Source organism: Hypanus sabinus, chromosome 2, assembly GCF_030144855.1.
Source record: "Hypanus sabinus isolate sHypSab1 chromosome 2, sHypSab1.hap1, whole genome shotgun sequence".
Lineage (NCBI taxonomy): Eukaryota > Metazoa > Chordata > Chondrichthyes > Myliobatiformes > Dasyatidae > Hypanus > Hypanus sabinus.
In genome coordinates, this window is record NC_082707.1 from 114,307,458 (window position 1) to 114,326,484 (window position 19,027).

The 19,027-nt window shown below is 38.4% G+C and overlaps 1 protein-coding gene across 2 annotated transcripts in view; it reads left to right on the forward strand.

Moving 5' to 3' along the window:
* LOC132382512 (EH domain-containing protein 4-like) overlaps positions 1–17,754 on the forward strand; it is a 63,340-nt gene extending 45,586 nt beyond the window's left edge. Inside the window, exons 5-7 of one of the 2 annotated variants that reach the window (XM_059952791.1) lie at positions 3,294–3,458; positions 12,141–12,369; positions 14,317–17,754. In XM_059952791.1, the coding sequence (XP_059808774.1) occupies positions 3,294–3,458; positions 12,141–12,369; positions 14,317–14,321 (399 nt within the window). In that variant the 3' untranslated portion in view covers positions 14,322–17,754. Of the gene's footprint in view, positions 1–3,293; positions 3,459–12,140 lie in introns of both variants that reach the window. The other variant, XM_059952784.1, reaches the window with a different exon arrangement.
* Positions 17,755–19,027: the final 1,273 nt, after the last annotated feature.

Genomic DNA, 19,027 nt, shown 5'->3' on the forward strand with positions numbered 1-19,027 from the left:
AGTGATGATTCTAAGCAGTTAGAGCACAGTCTCAGTATACATGCATGACACTAACGTCCTCTTTCACACTGATGAGCATCTATGATTAATTTGAACTAGCCTTGGACTATAGTTAGTAGCAGCAAAAACATATCCTATATGTTTTTCAAAGCTATTCTATACTATATGCTTTGGCAACAGAGCAGACTGATACAATGATCCCTTCAATTTCACGTCTGATTCCCATGCCTGGGAAAATGGCTTGTAGGAACTAGGTTATGCACTAAGCTGAGCATATAACCAAACTGAAACGTCAACTATAATTGCAGGAAAGAACCTGATCATTAGGTGCATGATGCAGTCATGGTCCCACGCCCTGACCCTGTACTGAAGCAGTCATTCAGGCCCTCGGATCTAGAAAAATGATAGTGTCTGCAGAGATATGTATACACTGAGTATATCATCTTCCAGCACCCTTCATTACCACAACTGTTAAGTAAGTATCGGGCTCTGGCTACAACTCTGAAATTCTTCAATTCTCTGGGTAGCCATACAACCAAGAAAGGAAAGAAAGGCAGCACAATCATCAACTCCCCAAGTGCCCCTCCCTGCAAAAAAACAAACAAAAATGGACAAGGCAAATCGACCCCCAAATCCCTCTTCCCACACAAAAAAAAACAAATAAAACAGAGAGCAGGCACATCGACTTCCAAATTCCTCTTCCCACACAAAAACATGAGCAAAACGAATCAGACACATTAACCCCCAAATCATCTCCCCACACAAAAAAAACAAGAAGATCGGACGATAAAACACAGAATATAAAAACTACAGGGTTGAAAAAGGGAGTCTGCTGGCCAAGTCCACATCCAAAATGCAGAAAAAAACCTGGTCAGCACTCTCCAAACGCAGCAGTTGGCTCTTCCTTCTCCAGTACGAAGCAACCAAACAAAAGGCAAGCAGCCAGCACTCACTTCAATGTTTCAATCATCCTTGTTGCTTTAATCGGTGAACAATGGAAGCTTTAATCAATAAAATGGAGCCAAACATCAGCTTGCACCCCGTCCTGCTGCCTGCCTGCCACAAGGTTTGCTCATGCTACCTCTGCTTCCTAGAATCCTCTCGGAGACTTCAGAGCACTAAAGCACCCAAATGATCTCCAAGCTGCAAAGCTCAGGCTCCAGCAGTTCCAGAAACACATTCAAGATGAGAACCAAATGTAAAGGACATAAAAGAAATTTAAAAAATGGTTTCATGATCTATCCAAAAGATGTCAATCAAAGGAGCGTGGACGCAGGCGCCATCTTGACCCATTTGACATGTTTGAGCCAAAACCTTCTGAACCTTTCTATGTACATGCCTAAAAGCCTTTTAAAAGTTGTTAATGTTCCTGCCTCAACTACTTCCTCTAGCAGTTCTTCCATATACATACCACCCTCAATGTAAGAAAAAAAGTTCATCCAAGTTCCTTCTAAATCTTTCCCCCACACTTTAAACTTGTGCCCTTTAGTTTTTGATTCCCCAGCCCTGAATAAAAAAAACTCACTGCATTCACCCTGTCTAAGCCCCTTGTGATTTTATACACTTCCATAAAATCAGTTTTAGGCTGCTATGCTTGAAGAAAAGAAGTCCTATCCTGTCCAACCTCTCCCTATAATTCAGTCTATCGAGTCCTGGCAGCATCCTTGTAAATAATTTCTGCACTTTTCCAGTTTAATAGCACCTTTCCTATAACAATATGAGTGAAATTAAACACAATACTCTCAATGTAGCCTCACCATCATCTTGTACAACAACAAAACTCCAAACTGTATGCTCTACCCTGACTGAAAGCCCCCTTTACCACTCTGCCTACTTGTGACTCCATTTCCAGGAACCATATACTTGAACTTCAAGGTCTCTCTAATCTTCAATACTCCACAAGGCCTACTGTTCACTGTTAAAATCCTAGCTTGATTTAACACTCTAAAATACGACATTTTGCACCTACCTGAATTAAACTCCATTTGCTATTCCTCCGTCCATTAATTCAGCTGATCAAAACCTCAGTGTTACTCTTGATAACCTTCACTGTCAACGATACCACCTACTTTAATATCACTTGCAAACTTACTATCCATGCCTTGCACTTTATCATGCAAATCATTGACAAAAATGACAAACAACAGCTGGACCCAGCACTCACTAGTCACTGCCTTCCAGTCTGAAAAATTACCTTCCACTTCTTACCATCAAGCCAATGGAGCACTGGGGACCTGAGTCACCCCAACCACAAACTGTTCCCAGCTGCTACCATTCGGGAAACGGTACCACAACATTAAAGCCAGGACCAACAGACTGTGAAACAACAGCTTCCACCAGGCCATCAGACTGATCAATTCACACTGACACAATTGTATTTCTAAGCTGTATTGACTGTTCTGTTGTATGTTTTACTGTACATACTGTGTATTACAAATGACTATAATTTGCATATTGCACATTCAGATGGAGACGTTATGTAAAGATTTTTACTCCTTATGTATGTGAAGGATGTAAGAAATAAAAGTCAATTCAATGTACGTATCCAGTTAGCTCTCCCTGAATTCTATCTGATCTAATCTTCCAGAACATGTCTACTACCCTGCCCTGTCAGGTCTTCTTGCACGCTTATCAAACAAAAGCTTAATCAAATTCCTAAGACACAGCCTCCCGTGCACAAAGCTGTGCTGGCTACATCAAAACCTGTCCTCCTAGTTGAATGTATATTCTACTCCTCAGACTTCTTGACAGTAACTTAACTGCCATTGATGTTAGGTTTACTGGTCTTATGCAATCATAGCAAAGGCTGTATTGAGGAAGGGTCCAATTTATGGTTCCTTTTTTCCATTTCAAAAGATTGTTTGGTCATAGAATATGTATGGGAAAAATGATGGCATGATATAATTTTAATTGTAAAAATGAAATGATCTGTCTTGTACTCTGGTGATATTTGTAAGTTTTAAGGAAGTATATTTGGGCACCTGAATAGTGCCAGTGGTTAGCACGATGCTATTACAGCTCGGGGTGTTCCAGCACAGTCCTGTAAGGAGTCTGTATATCCTCCCCATGAACTACGTAGGGTTTTCTTTTATTGGGTAGGCTCCTTGGTCATTGCACATGGTCCTGTGATTAGATTAGGGTTAATCGTGGTTGTGGGCTAGCTCGGTTAGTGTGGCTCGAAGGGCTGGAAAGGCCCCACTCCACATTGTATCACTAAGTAAAGGAAATAAATAATCTGTAGGAACACTAAACATTTAATTTATTTCCTAATTACTATCTATGTTGTTTTCTAGGTTCATGCGTATATCATCAGTTACTTAAAGAAGGAGATGCCAGCAATGTTTGGAAAAGATGCAAAGAAAAGAGAAATGATAAACAGACTTCCAGAGATATATATGAACCTCCAGCAGGAACATAATATCTCTGCTGGTGATTTTCCCAATGTAAACAAAATGCAGGTACAGTAACGCAGATGAATATGCCAGTAAGTTTCCTTTTGGCAATGGGTGGATACTACATCTGAATGAGTGAAAGAAGAAAGTGGTATTTTTTAATTCTAGTATTAACTTACTTTAAACCAGTCCTGTTGCACAAAAAGGGGAAACTCTACCATGTATTCATGTGTTACTGAAGAGTCATTATGTGGGTAATTGCCATTCTTTATTCTTCCTGTATAAACAGTAGGAGAAGCTTCAACAAGAAACAGTAGATGTTTAATGTAATTCCCTGAATGTGACCCCTGATAATCATGTTATTTTTTAACATTTGAGTTATCTGAAGGAAGTGAGCTGGAGTGTGATATAAATTTTGGCTTGCTTGCATATTGTTACAAGTTACAATACAGAAATGGGTTGTTTCATTCTACTCTGTGTCTCCACCCAAAGAAGTAATTCTAATTTCATTTGCCCATTCCAAACTCCATTAATCTTTCTCCTTCATTTTTACATTTCTGGCAAGTGCATATCTGAGTCATGATCTTGATACAGATGAATGGATTAAGTCCCAAATGGTTACGGAGTCCCTAGATTCTGATATCCCTGGAAAGTAGGCAGATGAGGTCTCTAGGGACCCTGGCAGCAAGTTGGTGCAGTTGAGTCCTACCTTGAGTCTTCAGTTATTGTTTCCACAATGCTTCCTATAATGTTATCCTGGGCCACAAATTTTAAGGAATTTGGGCTGCCTTGGGGATTCCTGAGGAAACCTACATTGGGGACAGTGGTATGGCAAATGGTCAGACAGGGCAGAAGTGGGGCCATGAGGTAGACAAATATATCCTACAAGGTGGCTGTAGCTGCAGGATGTTTTGACCTGAACTTTGGACCATAATCAAAATCATTAACAGAAATCAGAAGTGGCCCCAGAAACAATGAGGCTGCCAATTGTTTAATTAAATATTTTATCTTGGTTCCAGTGAGCATTTAAATATGTTGTAGAATTCACTGTGAATGACCATTAGTGCTGCTTCAGTTTTATTAAGCACTCCAACAAACACTGCACCAAACAGTATAGGCTGTTCAAATGTTACTGAATAATGCATTCTTTCTCACTGGAATATGGTTAGGGCTGTTAGCAGAAGGATGCCATCAAAGTTCCTAAGTCACAAAGAATAATCATTTACAAACAAGAGAAAATCTGCAGATGCTGGAAATACAAGCAACACACACACACACAATGCTGGAGGAACTCAGCAAGCCAGGCAGCATCAATGGAAAAGAGCACAGTCAACGTTTTCAGGCTGAGACCCTTCATTGGGACTGGTGAAAAAGATGAGGCATCAGAGTAAGAAAGTGGGGGGAGGGGAGGAAGAACCACAAGGAGATAGGTGAAATAGGGAGGGAGGGAGAGAAGGGTGAAGTAAAGACCTGGGAGGTTGAGTGGTGAAAGAGATACAGGGTTGGAGAAGGGGGCATCTAATAGGAGAGGACTGAAGGCCATGGAAGAAAGAAAAGGGGGAGAAGCACCATGGGAGGTGATAGACAGGTAAGGAGATGAGGTGAGAGAGGGAAATAGGAATGAGGAATGGTGAAGAATAATATTTTTTTTGTTTCGATGTTTAAAATATTCAGATTGTGAAATGGACATGGTGTCCACCAAGATGCAAGCTGCTTATGCTTTGAGCACCCTTTCGTTCCTTGTTACCAGGCTTTGCTTGGTTGTGTACATCAGCAGTTGTTATTTTCAGACAGCTGTTCAGTTCCGTATGTGAAGTTCAGGAATTTGAGAAATTTTGGTTGACTTAACCAGCTTTTGAAGTTTGTTTTCAGTTAATCTTTTGTGGATTGGGTCATTTGTGCATATAAAAGAAACATTGTTTGATAGTCAAATAACCATGAATATCCAATTTGGGTTTCACCAGAACCATTTGCCTCAGGTCTCATCAGAGCTTTGTTTCAGAGATGAGAGTGACTGCTCTTGACGTAGGCAGCATTTGACCAAATGTGGCATCAAGGAACCTTAGTAAAATTAAGATTAATAATCATTAAGGGAAGAACTATCTTATAGTTGGAGTTATACCTTACACCAAAAAAAGATGGTTGCAGTTGTTGGAAGTTATCTATCCCAGTCCCAGGACATCATTTGAGATGCTCAGTGGTCTCACTGACCTTCCTACCCAAGAAAATGGGCTGTTCACCAAGGGTTTCATAATGTTCATTTCCATTCATCATGCCTTCGCAATTGAAGCAGCCTATCTCTAAACACAATGTTTACTCATGAGCTATTAATTGGTATTGGTTTATTATTGTTATATTAATTTATGACTGAGATACAGTGCAAAGATTTTGTTTTGTCTGTATCCAGTCAGGTCACTCCATACAAAATTACATTAAAGTAGTAAAAAGTAAACAGAAGGCAGAACATATTATTGTAGTTTCCGATAAAGTGCAGTTCAAGTAGACCAAGTGGGAAGACTGGAGATCATGAGTTTATCTTTTAGCAAATGAGAGGTCTGTTAAAGAGTCTGATAACAGTGAGAAGCTGTTCTTCAGTCTGGTGGTTCATGCCTTCAGGCTTTTGTATATTCTGCCTGATGGAGAAGGGGCTAAGAGAGAAAGACTGGTGGGAGAGATCCTTTATTTTGTAGCAGCATAAAGTGTAGACAGGTTCAATGGGGAGGCTGATTTCAATGATGCAATGGACAGTGTTCACAACCATCTGCAATTTCTTGCTGTTTTGGGCAAAGCAAGCTGTGAGGCATCTGGGTAGGATACTTTCTATGGTGCATCTATAAGTAAATTGTTGGGGGCGTGCCAAATTTCTTTGAACCTGTAAGGAAGTAGAGACCTTGGTGTGATTTATCTATCAATCTAATCGTCACTGTAGTATCCATGTGGCTAAACCAGAACAACTTGGTGATGCATACACCTAGGAACTTGAAGCTCACAACCCTTTCCACCTTGGCATCATGAACGAGACGGAAGCATGAAGTCCACCCTGCATCCTGAAGTCAATGGCCTGCTTCTTCATTTTGCTGACATTGAGGGAAAAGTTGTTGTCTTGAAACCATGCAGCTGGACTCTCTAACTCCTTACTGTACTCTACCTTGTTGTTTGAGATCTGGCCCACAACACAGATGTCATGTGAAAACTTATAAATTGAGGTAGAGCAGAATTTGGCCACAATCATGCAGCCTTGCAGAGCTTTGCTGTTGAGGTTATCATGGAGCAGATGTTGTTGCCTGTCTTTAGTGATTGCAAGCTCTTGGTTAGGAATTCATGGATCTAGTTGCAGAGGAGCAGTTAATAACTATGCCGCAAAGTGCAAAATAATATATACAGTTGGAAGAAAAAGTTTGTGAACCCTTAGCAGTTACCTAGTTTTCAGCATTAATTACTCATAAAATGTGGTCTGATCTTCATCTAAGTCACAATGATAGACAATCTGCTTAAGCTACAAGCTGTAGAACCTCCTTTAGTAGCAGTAACCTCTACCAAACGTTACCTGTAGCTGCTGAACAGACTCTCACAATGGCAAGGAAGAATGTTAGACCATTCTTCCATATAAAACTGTTTCAGTTCATTAATATTTCTGGGATATCTTGCATGAACAATCCTCTTCAGGTCATGCCGCAGCATCTCAATCGAGTTAAGGTGTAGACTCTGACTTGGTCATTCTAAAACACAAATTTTCTTCTTTTCAAACCATTCTGTTCTTGATGTACTCTTGTGTTTCGATCATTGTCTTGTTGCATCATCCAACTATTAAGCTTCAGGTGACAGGCTGCTAACCTGACATTCTCCTGTAAAATGTCTTAATACAATTTTGAAGTCATTGTTTCCACAGCAATTGCAAACTGTCCAAGCCCTGAGGCAACAAAGCAGTCCCAAACCATGACACTCCTTCCAACAAGCTTCACAGTTGGGGTGAGGTTCTGGTGTTGGTGTGCAGTGCCCTTTTCTCTCCAAACATAGCAGTGTGCATTCCTCCCAAAAAGTTCAACATTTGTCTCATCTGTCCACAGAACATTGTCCCAGCAGTGTTATGGAACATCCAGGTGGTCTTTTGCAAACTTGACGTGCAGTAGCGTTTTTTTTTTGGACAGCAGTGGTCTTCTCCATGGTATCTTTCCACAAACACCATTCTTGTTCAGTGTTTTTTTATATACTGGATGCATGAACAGAGACTTCAAAAAGTTTTGGAGACATCTACAGGTCTTTTGCCGTTACCCTTGGGTTCTTTTTCACCTCCTTCAGCACTCATTGATTGGAACATTTGACTCCAAATAGCTTTTGTAGAAGGCATTACCCCAGAGGTTCACATACTTTTCTGAACCTAGACTGTGATTGTTTTAATGGTGTACTTAGTATTGACGAGAAGAAGTACAATTGTTTGTGTGTTTTGTGTATTTGTTTAGCCAGATTGTGTTTGTCTATTATGACAGATGAAGATCAGGCCACTTTTTAGACAATAATAGACAGTAGGTGCAGGAGTAGGCCATTCGGCCCTTGCAGCCAGCACCGCCATTCACTGTGATCATGGCTGATCATACACAATCAGTACCCCGTTCCTGCCCTCTCCCCATATCCCTTGACCACACTATCTATAAGAGTTGTATCAACTGGACCAGTCACAAAAATACTGTGGCTGCCAGAGAAGATCAGAGGCATAATATTCCTTTGGCATATTACCTGACATATCAATACCTTTGCATCATCTAAGTAGCTTGTGTTAGGAGTGAGATGCATACTCTTCCCCTTGCTTAATGATTATTGTTCCATGGCATAAAACAGGTTGTGAACCCCTGATGTGGACAGTAGTATGTGCACTGCACCACTACCACACTCATTCCCTACCTCCTCAACTTCCTGGAGTCAGTGGCCCATAGCCAGCTCTTTGGTTTTGCTGACATTGAGTGGAAGGTTGTTTTCATGACACTGTGTTACTAGGTTCTCTAACTTCTTCCTGTATGCCAGTTCATCATTATTTGAAACGTGGCCTTACTATGCTGGTATAATCTTCAACTCATAGAATGGAGTTAGAATGGCTCATTATTTGAGGAGTACAGGAAGTAGAGCAGGGAGCTGAGCATGCAACCTTGTGGAACACCAGTGTTTAGAATAATCACAGCAGAGTTGTTGCTCCCTACCCTTGCTGTTCCTACTCTGTTGGTCAATATGTGAAGGATCCAGTTGCAGAAGGAGGTGTTGGTTTCCAGAGTCAAGCATTTGTTGATGAGTTTGTTTGGAATTATTGAAGGTGGAGCTGTAGTCAAATAATAATCTGACATCGGTGTCCTTACTGTCCACCCTTTCCAGATGCAGATTGAAATCAAGGTGTGGTTTTCCAGCACTGAGCACTGAGGGATACTGCAGTGCATGTTGGGAAAACCTGTTGTATGGTTTTATTTCTGGAAAGCTAGGCATGAGATCATCGGCAAAGCAGAGCATCTCCTTTCTATACACTTCCACCTGTGTGGTCAAATTCTGCTTTAACCCCATTTACAAGTTTGCAGATAACAACACCATAGTGGCCTGAATCTTATACAATGATGCAACTGTTTACAGGAAGTTGATAGAGAGCCTAGTGGCATGGTTCTAAGATGGTGATCTCTGCCAATGTCATCAATACATTGATTTTAGGAAGCTGGTGGAGTATACACCACTATATGTACAGTGATGCTGAGATGGAGATGGTTGAGAGCTTCAAATTCGTTGGTTAAGTATCACCGATAATTTGTTCGGGTCTAGCCACATTGATGGTACTGCCAAAAAAAGTGTGCCAAAAAATCATCTTTTTTGTAAGGATAAAGGCATTTGGCATGTCTCCAATGCTTCTTAACAATTTTTACAGATGCACCATAGAAAACATCCTATTTGGGATGCCTCACAGCTTAGTATGGTAACTCTGTGCCAAGGCTGCAAGGCATTGCAGAGAATTGTAAATGTAAACCAGTATTCCCTCCATTGATTGTCTACGCTTTTCACTGCCTTGGTAAAGCAATCAACATAATCAAGGACCTTTGCACTCCAATCATTCTCTCTGCTGGGCAGAAGATTGAAAGCACGTACCACTAGACTCGGACAGCATCTATCCTGTTTTTATCAGACGTGAATGGACCTCTTGTATGCCCATTTGAATTTCTGATTTCCTATTCTACCTTGTATGGACCTTGGTGTTTGTTTCCCTCCACAGTGCTTTCTGTGTAGCTGTTTAGACTATCTTTTGCATTCTGTTTTCTTTTACAGGCTCAGTGTATTTGTGTATGGACTAATCTGCCTGGATGACACTGTGTCTCAGTACAGGTGACAGTAATAAACCAAGCAAATACCAATATCCAAACGTAATGCAAGGGAGATGTGAATTGAAGATTAGAACATTCAGGAGTCAGTTATCGCTTTAAATTCTGGAAGGTGCCCAGCATGTCTAGAGTTGCAATTTTATGCACTTAAAACTAACAAAGGAAGTCTTTCCTTTCATTTGAATTTTAGAGTTTCAGCAATTATTAAATACAGATATTTGTGGGCAGTTAGGGCAAGGTAGCAGTTTGATGTACTTAGTATCAGAGAGGTTTTTATTTTGATCTGATAGTTCTGTGGAATGCTAATTAAACTTACAATGATCTGCTTTGCATATAGCAAGGAAAATCAATCCCTTTCTAGACGGTGAATGAAACTTTTCAAAATGTGGAAACGTTACCAAATCTTGGCATCCTAACCAGTGGAGACAAGCCATTTATATCCAGCAATCTTTACATTTAACAAAACTCTGCACATGGAAAGTATGTGCTGTCACCTAGGGTTTAAATCGTGGCAGTTTTTTTTTCCTTTTTGAAGTGATGGTTATCACGTACTGACGATGTTGACACTTCAAGCTGTTATCTTGGAGCCGCTTCCTTCTGCTTTTATCCAGGGTTATTAGACTGGGAATTAATTTTACTATCTTGAGTGAAAGCATTGTGTAGCAAAATGCACTTTATTCCTACCTGTACAGGAATGCAGAAGCGGAACAATTTTTTTTTGCTTCAGTACTGTAATGTAGTTCACAGCTCATGTGTTGCAATAAAGTTAGGAGAACAAAGAAGCGGCAGCATGCTGTTTGGAATTTACAGTCTGTGCACTACATTGTAATTGTTTGGAAAGTTTGGAAGTAATTCATGCTGCAGGCTCTAGTGTAAACACATTGTAGCAAAGAATAGGAGAATATAATGGCAATATTTTGTCAGTGATTAAAAGGTCAAATAATGACGCATTTTCGTGGCTGTTTAAGTTCCTTTGCACAATGTCATCTTAGATGTCATCTGAATGTTTCATGTTAAAAGCAGTCATTGCTTGTTATGGTTCAGTAATGCTGTAGACATTCTGATCTGGAAAATAAATGGGGATGACCATTAACAAAAAAAACTAAGGAGTTGGATGAATATTCTTGAAATTAAATCCTATTTTATGGGAAAATAAATACAGTCGGTATTATTTAGCGTCAGTTAGTCAAACGTTTGTCATAGTATATAATTTACCTTTCTATGCACATAAAACACGTATGTTTCAGCGCCGGGTTCGATCCAGAGACAGAACCCAAAACCCAATAATTAAACCACTGCGTTGCTTAGTAATAATTGTAGCTTTCATCGGGTCAGAGCCTTTCTCATTTTATCCTTTAAAATTGTTCCGATTGTTGACTGACGTAGTCTAACACTTTTCCAATGATCGATGGCGTTTCACCTCTTTCCGATCGCTGTATTATTTCCACTTTATTTTCAATCCTGATCGTGATTATTTTCATGATCAGAAACACTGCGGATTCAGAGCTCTGATGCCGGGTCTTAATGTCCACTGCACTGAGACAGGTTAAATACGGTCTGGGGTTCCGCTGGGTCCTAAGGTTCACCTCATTGAGACCGGTTGAATAAGGGACTTGAGCATCTGCGAATTTTGGTATCCGGGAGGGGTCCCGGAACCTATCCCTCGCGGATAAGGAGTGCTGACTGTAGAACTTATTATTTGGAAAATGGGAAGTCTGAGAAGTTCTATCCTATTAGTGTTTCACCCCAACAAACCTCTCTCATTGTATATATCTCCACAGGTGCCTTTGTTTCAACTTGAGTCTAGTAGGTGATTATTGCTTTGACTACTTTGGTCTGCGCTCTGTCATAGAAATTCCCTTTTACTTCCTATCCTTTTCCCCCTCTGCAGCTTAACAGACTTGTTTTCTCACTTTTTCAGTTCTGTGGAAGGATCCTTGACCATAAACTTCCAGCTCTGCGCCTTTCCCTACTCCTGCTGCTTGATCATTCCATCATTTTTGCTTTCTGTCTCTGCCATTATTTGGCCACCAGTGAATGTAGCTGGAGATGTGGATGGGATACATAAGGGTGCAAAGAGTTTGGATGCAGAAATACATTGTCCCTGAGCACTACAGTTTATGAATAATGGTGTATTTCTTTCAATCCTTTTCATCTAACTACATCACTGATAGCATTTTTTCCTTGTCTGGCACTTGGGTGGATTTAAGAGCAAGTTAGCGGTGCTAGCACCAGTTAGAACAGACTTTTTTATGCAAGATTGTCTGAAGAATCCAGTAGATTCAATAACTTTGGTATCAAATTCTGCCTTTTAGTTTTTGGTTTGATCAGAGGATGAAAGGATGGCTTTCAGATCTGATGAGTTTTTACTTCTATATAACTTGTATTCTGTTTGTGTTGACAGGAAATGTTGCAGTTATATGACTTCAGCAAATTTCATAGTCTAAAACCCAAACTGCTGGAGGCAGTAGATGAAATGTTGGCCAATCACATTGCCCAACTGATGAACTTGATCCGGCGTGAAGAAGCAAGCCAACCAGCACAGGAAGTGACGGGTGGTGCGTTTGATGGCAATGTTAATGGACCCTTTAATGAAGGCTATGGTGAAGGAGCTGAAGCAGGAATAGATGAGAGTGAGTGGATTGTGGCAAGGGAGAAGTCAAAATATGATGAAATTTTCTACACTCTCTCTCCAATTAATGGCAAAATCAATGGGAACAATGCAAAGAAAGAAATGGTCAAGTCTAAATTGCCAAACACTGTCTTGGGGAAGATCTGGAAATTGGCTGACTACGATCGTGATGGAATGCTGGATGATGAGGAATTTGCTCTGGCCTGTCACCTGATTAGCATTAAACTTGAAGGTTATGACTTGCCTGGTGAATTACCAGAGCACCTCATACCTCCATCACAAAGAAAGAATTGAGTTCATTTAGCAATTTAGGATGGAGTCTAATCGGTGATAGGATGGGAGAATGAGCTGATTTTTAAATTCAAGGGTATGATGGAAAAATATGCAGGTTTTGCTTTAAAATAAAAGCCCAAGTACTATATGTTCTAAAGCTAAGCTAGGCATTTAAACTTTTATGTTAAATTGTGTGCTTTTAACAGTGATAAAAATACTGGTGTTCCTCATTGCAGTTTCTAAAACTTGCATGCCCCCAGAGTGCACATTGTGTTAAATTAATTCAATGTTTTCTATAATTTGTTTCTACAATCTCCTGACTGATTTCAATTGTGCAGAGATATTTCTATTTTTTGAATTATGTAAGTCAATTTAAAATTTCAACACTTGTCATCTCCCTGTTATCTGGATGGCTGGGAAATCTGACAAGTTTGATGTGTTTTTAGTGTGTCCAAGACAGGAAACTTTATGCTCCTGAGAGGGCTGCCAATGTGCAGTACTCCATTGGGACAGGGTTTGTTACAGGCTTCATCTTCTACATCAAATAATTTTATGACTGCTAATTGTTAGCAACTGTATATAAGTAAAACATCTTAAAAGAGCCTTACACTATAAATTGAAAACTCAAGATAGCTCTTTTGGCATGTACTGTTTGGATTTGACCTATGCAGTAACTGGTTAATCCATTCTTTTAGTGTTGTCAAAGTAGAGTTTATATGTGGACTACTTATACCAAATCATTTAAAACTTCCTGGGGAAAAGATTGCAGAGGGCAAAATTTAGAAATTGATTCTTGCCCTCAAATATTTTTACCAATTGGAAAAAAGGCAATAACTGTGAAAGAGTAAGTTCCATGTGCTGCTCAGACCACAACAAGGAGGCAAAGGGTCAAATCCCAGAACCTGTACCATGCAGTAACAGTATGAATCATGTGATGGAGAATGAAGTATTTACATTCTATTGAAAAAAATGTACAGCTATATTTGACAATGTAGGCTATACATGTCAAAAAGATGTGCTCCAGTGCCTCATCACAAATGACTGATCTGCTGAAAAGAGATACTCTTCCTCATTTTTAATGTCATTGCACTTCACAATGGTTTTGGGGACTGAAAATAATCTGATCTAGTGTTAAAGGTGATGTCCCAATAGGGACATACATGCTCATGGCAGAAATGGTAAATTTTGAGGTGTATTTATATTCAAAAATAATGGCTGAAGATTGCATTTATAGTGTGATTTTTAACATGGAACTCTCAAACTAGTTCAAGAAAAGGGTACCATGAAGAGTAAGTTACACTTCTAAGTTGAACTTGACCGTGTGGATATGAAAGAGTAATGTACATTATACATTGTAACACACAATGTATACGTAGCTGCAAAGTAGCTTGATCTATGCAATCACAAATGTGTTTTTTTCATGTTTGGAATGAGGGTCTTAAAAATCCAAACTAGCCTGCACTAAATCTTTATTAGCTCTGTGGTCAGTTGTTCTAGAGGGTAAGGAAAATAGCAAATATTATTAAACTACATCAATGTATCAACTGAGTGTAGAATATATGCATGTTTGTACTACTAACATTTCTTTTATACATTATTTTGCTGCAAATTTGAATAATGTGCTAAATCAGCAAAGTGTATATTTGTTTCTTGATCATCTGTAATTTCTTAACAGGGTAAACTGCTGAAAACTAATTTGAAAACTGATGAGAACATTTTGGTTAATGTTCTTTTGCAAGCCTCTTCAAATCCTGAAATTTTAGGAAGAGTTCCATTTCTAAACTCAGCCATCTTCAGTCAAGTACTGTGCAGGGAAAATCATGACTTAGGTTAGTTCTATTGAGTGTAGATAATATGACTGCAAGTTTTCATAGAAGCTTTGTTTCAATTTATGAAGTGTAGTTGATTTAAGCATACTATTTTCTTAGATGTACTGTCAAGACATTATATAAAATACTGAACATGGAAACTGCTGGTTCTACCACTAAATTGTCAATAAGGATATAGAAACTGTTCATTGGAACTCCCCTAGAAGTTTAAGAATTCATACAATTTTTTAACCAAGCATCCTTGTATTAACTGTAGAAAGGAAATATGAGCTGTTGTAAATTATCTCACACAGCTAATGAGAAGTAAAGCATCTATGCTCTCACAAATAGATCTGGCTTCCAAACGTTTTCCTGGATATGAAGCTTTGTTTCTAGGCATATTGGTAATTTGTGGTAATCTGCAATCTGCCTGTTTCCTTCACTAGGAGTGTCTGAATTATAAATAATTCATGACATTTGTCTGTCTGTATGTTGCAAAAGTTGTCATTTTGTTTTGGATTTCTGACTAGAATTTTACCTATATTGCAACTGTGTTGTCTAGCATTGCTATCCACAAAGACTTTAATTGCTGTGTGAACTATCCCAACTGTTTTGAATAATTCAGTTCTTATAAAGTTTCTGTATTTCTCTTCCATGGTTGCCAATCATTTTAAACATCTGTTCAAAACAACAAGCTGTACTAATTTGGAGCTGAAATGCTAAACCTTTACTGAAATGAGGAAATGCTAAACCATTAATAACTGAGGACATGAAGATAACTTTAGGCCAAGAACAAACTGAGTCAACTGTTGACTGCCACCTGCAGGCTTTTTAAATAAATGCTACCTCCAGAAACATTACTGAAGAAAACCGCTATTAAGAAAACTTAACTACTATAGTGCATTTCCAGTTAGAAGAACAGCAGCCATGAATCCAAAGAGTTAAATTTGCATTTGTAAACAAATTCTGTGAAATAACAAGAAATTGCATTGGATTTTCAGTATGGGTCCCCCTGTATCAGAAGATAATTGAAATAGAAACTAGTCAATTCCTGGCAAAAAAAAATGCTGACTTTGTTCAAACTATTCTTTTTCTCCATTATCCAAAATAAAGAAATTAATAAGGTTTTTAAATACTCATTGTTTTTCAGGAGAATACAATTTTGACTGGAAAATACTCTATTAATGGAATAGAAATGTTTTAAAATTAGCCAGCATCTTTAATATTGTAGTATTCTTTAATTATACAGGATGTTTCATAGTTTCTCTCAGTATAATAACATGAAATAGTGCCCTCTGCAATGTGGATGTTGGTGGTGTGGAGGATGTAAGAATGTTGATTGTGAGCTTTCAAATGAAGAATGAGCCTGGGGTGGGTGTTTCTTTGAGTTTCCAAGTTCTACTGTCCTTGCTGTCTATTGAAAGTCACTGCTATAAAACAAAGCCTCCTCTGTCTGTGTAGTCCTGCAACTTAAGAGAACTTCACTAGACAATTTTGGAGCAAAATTTACTGTAGTTATGATGACATTTGGGGGTTGACTTCAGTGACTCTGATATTACTAATTTGTAATTTTGTGTCAGATATCAATACAAAATAAATATACTACTGATAATGAGTTTAGTTTTAGGTCTTTATTATAGTAGTAAATAAATTGCATTTTAGGAAGTACATGAAATTATACTAGGAGGGCTGTAATGAACAGTATACACACATCAAAGCTGCTTCAAAAACTGTTTTAATTAATAATATTTGCTGCTTCTGTATTTTTATTGCCCGCACAAGGTGGTGTTCCTGACAATACCCCTTACTCTCAAATTTATATTAATTTAGGTGTCATATCTGGAAGGTAGTCCGTCATTAATATTCCTGCAAACTCAAAGAATTCTTGAAAATTTACATTATTGGTGATTTCACAACATCCTAGAACATCTGCTTAGATATTAATTGCTTTTGTTTTCAGTTCATTCAAAATCTTAAGTATCTACATCTTCTACCTCAGAAAATGTCTTTTTAATGTCATGGTAGTTGCCTGAAACTGCTTTTTATCAGAAGGTTTTCAGGCTACTATATTTTATTTAGAGGGAATAACAGCTTGCCTTTCTGCCTGAGATAGTGTAGTTCACCAGAGTAATCCAATGGTCTAGGTGTGCCCTAAAACTAAGTTTTCTATCTATTTGTGATGCATTCTTTGGATAAAATGCAAATAGTTAAATTATCTTTACTACAGTGCTTTATGTAGAAGGTTAAACATTTACCCACAAATCACAACATTTTAGTTTTATAAATGCGAAGTATGTTATACCAATCTGTGCAGTTATTATAACTGAAAAGAGTTTATATTTACTTCCTATGTTTTAGTCACATTTTATGATCTTTTCAAAAATACAAATCCAGCAATTAAATGCACTTCACTGCTGTCAAATTCCGTCTCCCACTGGCTGCAAGCTTAGTAGGGTCTGTCTCACTCCTACAGCTGCATACTTTCCTACAGCAAAACATGAATGATGCAATGAACGCTAGTTTGCTTCTGATGGGCATTCTTTATCTTATGGTCACTAATAAATCTAAATAACTTGCCCAAGTGAAAAATTGTGTTAGCATATATGTTGCATTATTGTTGCTGGGGGTTTGAAGTAGATGATGCTGTTCCTCTCATAGTGAATATGTCAGATCTTCCACTCTTAAGAGAGAGATCTTCTTTCAGCAGCCAGTTGGGAAGCAAAACTCAAAAATAGGTTGTGTAGGTACATCTCACACATAGAAAATCAAGATGTCATCAATGTCATGAAAGGTGAATATAATTTTTCATTGTATCACAGAAGCAGTTTGATTTTGATGCAGAGGATGATTCTGATTACCTGCTTATATTGTTCCTCAACCCTGCAGCCACTATTCTGTGGATGTTATTGGTTAACACATTCCATATTGTACCATTCATTTATGAAGTAAGCTCAAATCGGGCACATTGAAGTGAGAACACACTTCAAAGTATTTCCCAAGATTATTTATGATGAAATGTCACAATCATTTTTCTTGCCATCTTTAAAGTAATCAGGAAATGGATTTTCTGGGAATAAAACTGAATATTAGATTGCACATAAGATTAATGATACTCTATATTTTAAAATCTATTTCTGCTGTAGACACTGTAATCTATAAATTCTAATCTTGAGTTAAGCACATCTATTTTTTAATCATAACTAATGAAGATGAGATTTTTATAATTTTAATTGTTACATTTATATCTTCAGTGTGAAATTACATTATAAGATTCTCTATAAATAAAATTTTAGTTGCTCATAACATACTTTTTTGTCTTTATTGTGACTTCTTATATGCTTCCAATGTTCATTTCATGAAGTAACCAGGGAGCTTGCACTGTGCAGAAGAGTTTTACACTCTCCCTGTTGCAATTGACTGTTCATTTGTACACACCCAGTTCTTCATTTCATTTGGGGTTCTAACTGGATCACTCTGTCACATCACAGTCATCGGTATCTTAAGCTCATAAGGTGTGATAAAGGAGCAAATTTAAGCCATTCATCCTATGTAGTTTGCTTTGTCATTCAATTGTGGCTGATTTATGTTTCAACAACAATTTTCCTTTTTTCTGCCTGTAACCTCTAGCCCCCTTACCAATCAAGAACATTTCACTCTCTGCTTTAAATACACCTAATGTCTTGGCTTTAATTGTCCTCTGTGGCAAAAAAAAAATCCACAGATTCACTAGCATATGGCTAAAGAAATTCCTCATCTCATTTCTAAAGGGACATCCCTTTACTCTGAGGTTGTATCGTATCCTAGACTTTCCTTCTAGTAGAAACATGCTCTCTAAGTCCACTCCATCCAGGCCTTACAGTATTTGGCAAGTTCCAATGAGATTCCCACTACCCTTGTCCTGAGCTCTGTTAAGCAAAGGCCCAGATTTTTGAAGTGCTCCTCATATGTTATTTCTTTCTTTATCAAGATCATTCTTGTAAATCTCCTCTGGACCGTCTGTGGGGCGAGCATATCTTTCCTTAGATGCAGAAGCCCAAAATTGCTCACAATATTCTGAATACGGTCTGACCAACATTTTATAAACCCTAAGTAGAGCATCCTTGTTTTTATATTCTAATCCTCTCAGAATGAGTATTAATGTTCATTTACCTTCCTTACTACCAACTTAACCTGTAAGTTAACATTAAAGAATCCTGAACTAGGACTCCCAAGTCTCATTGCACCTACAAACTCTGAATGCTATTCTCATTTAAAAAAAATAATCTACACCTTTATTCTTCCTAGTGCATAACCCCACACAGTTTTCTAGCTACCACTTCTTTGGCCACTCAGCTAATCTGTCCAAATACTTCTGGGGGCCCTCTGTCTCCACAAGACTTACTGTACTTCCACCTATCTGTGTATTGTTTGCAAACATGGCCACAGTACCATCAGTTCCTTCATCCAGATCACTAATACATAAAGTGAAACTTTTTGGTCCTGCTGAACTCCATTAGTTGCCAATAGCCATCATGAAAAGGACCTCTTTATACCCACTGTCTGCTTCCTGCTTTCTATTCGTGCTAGTACCTGGTCTCT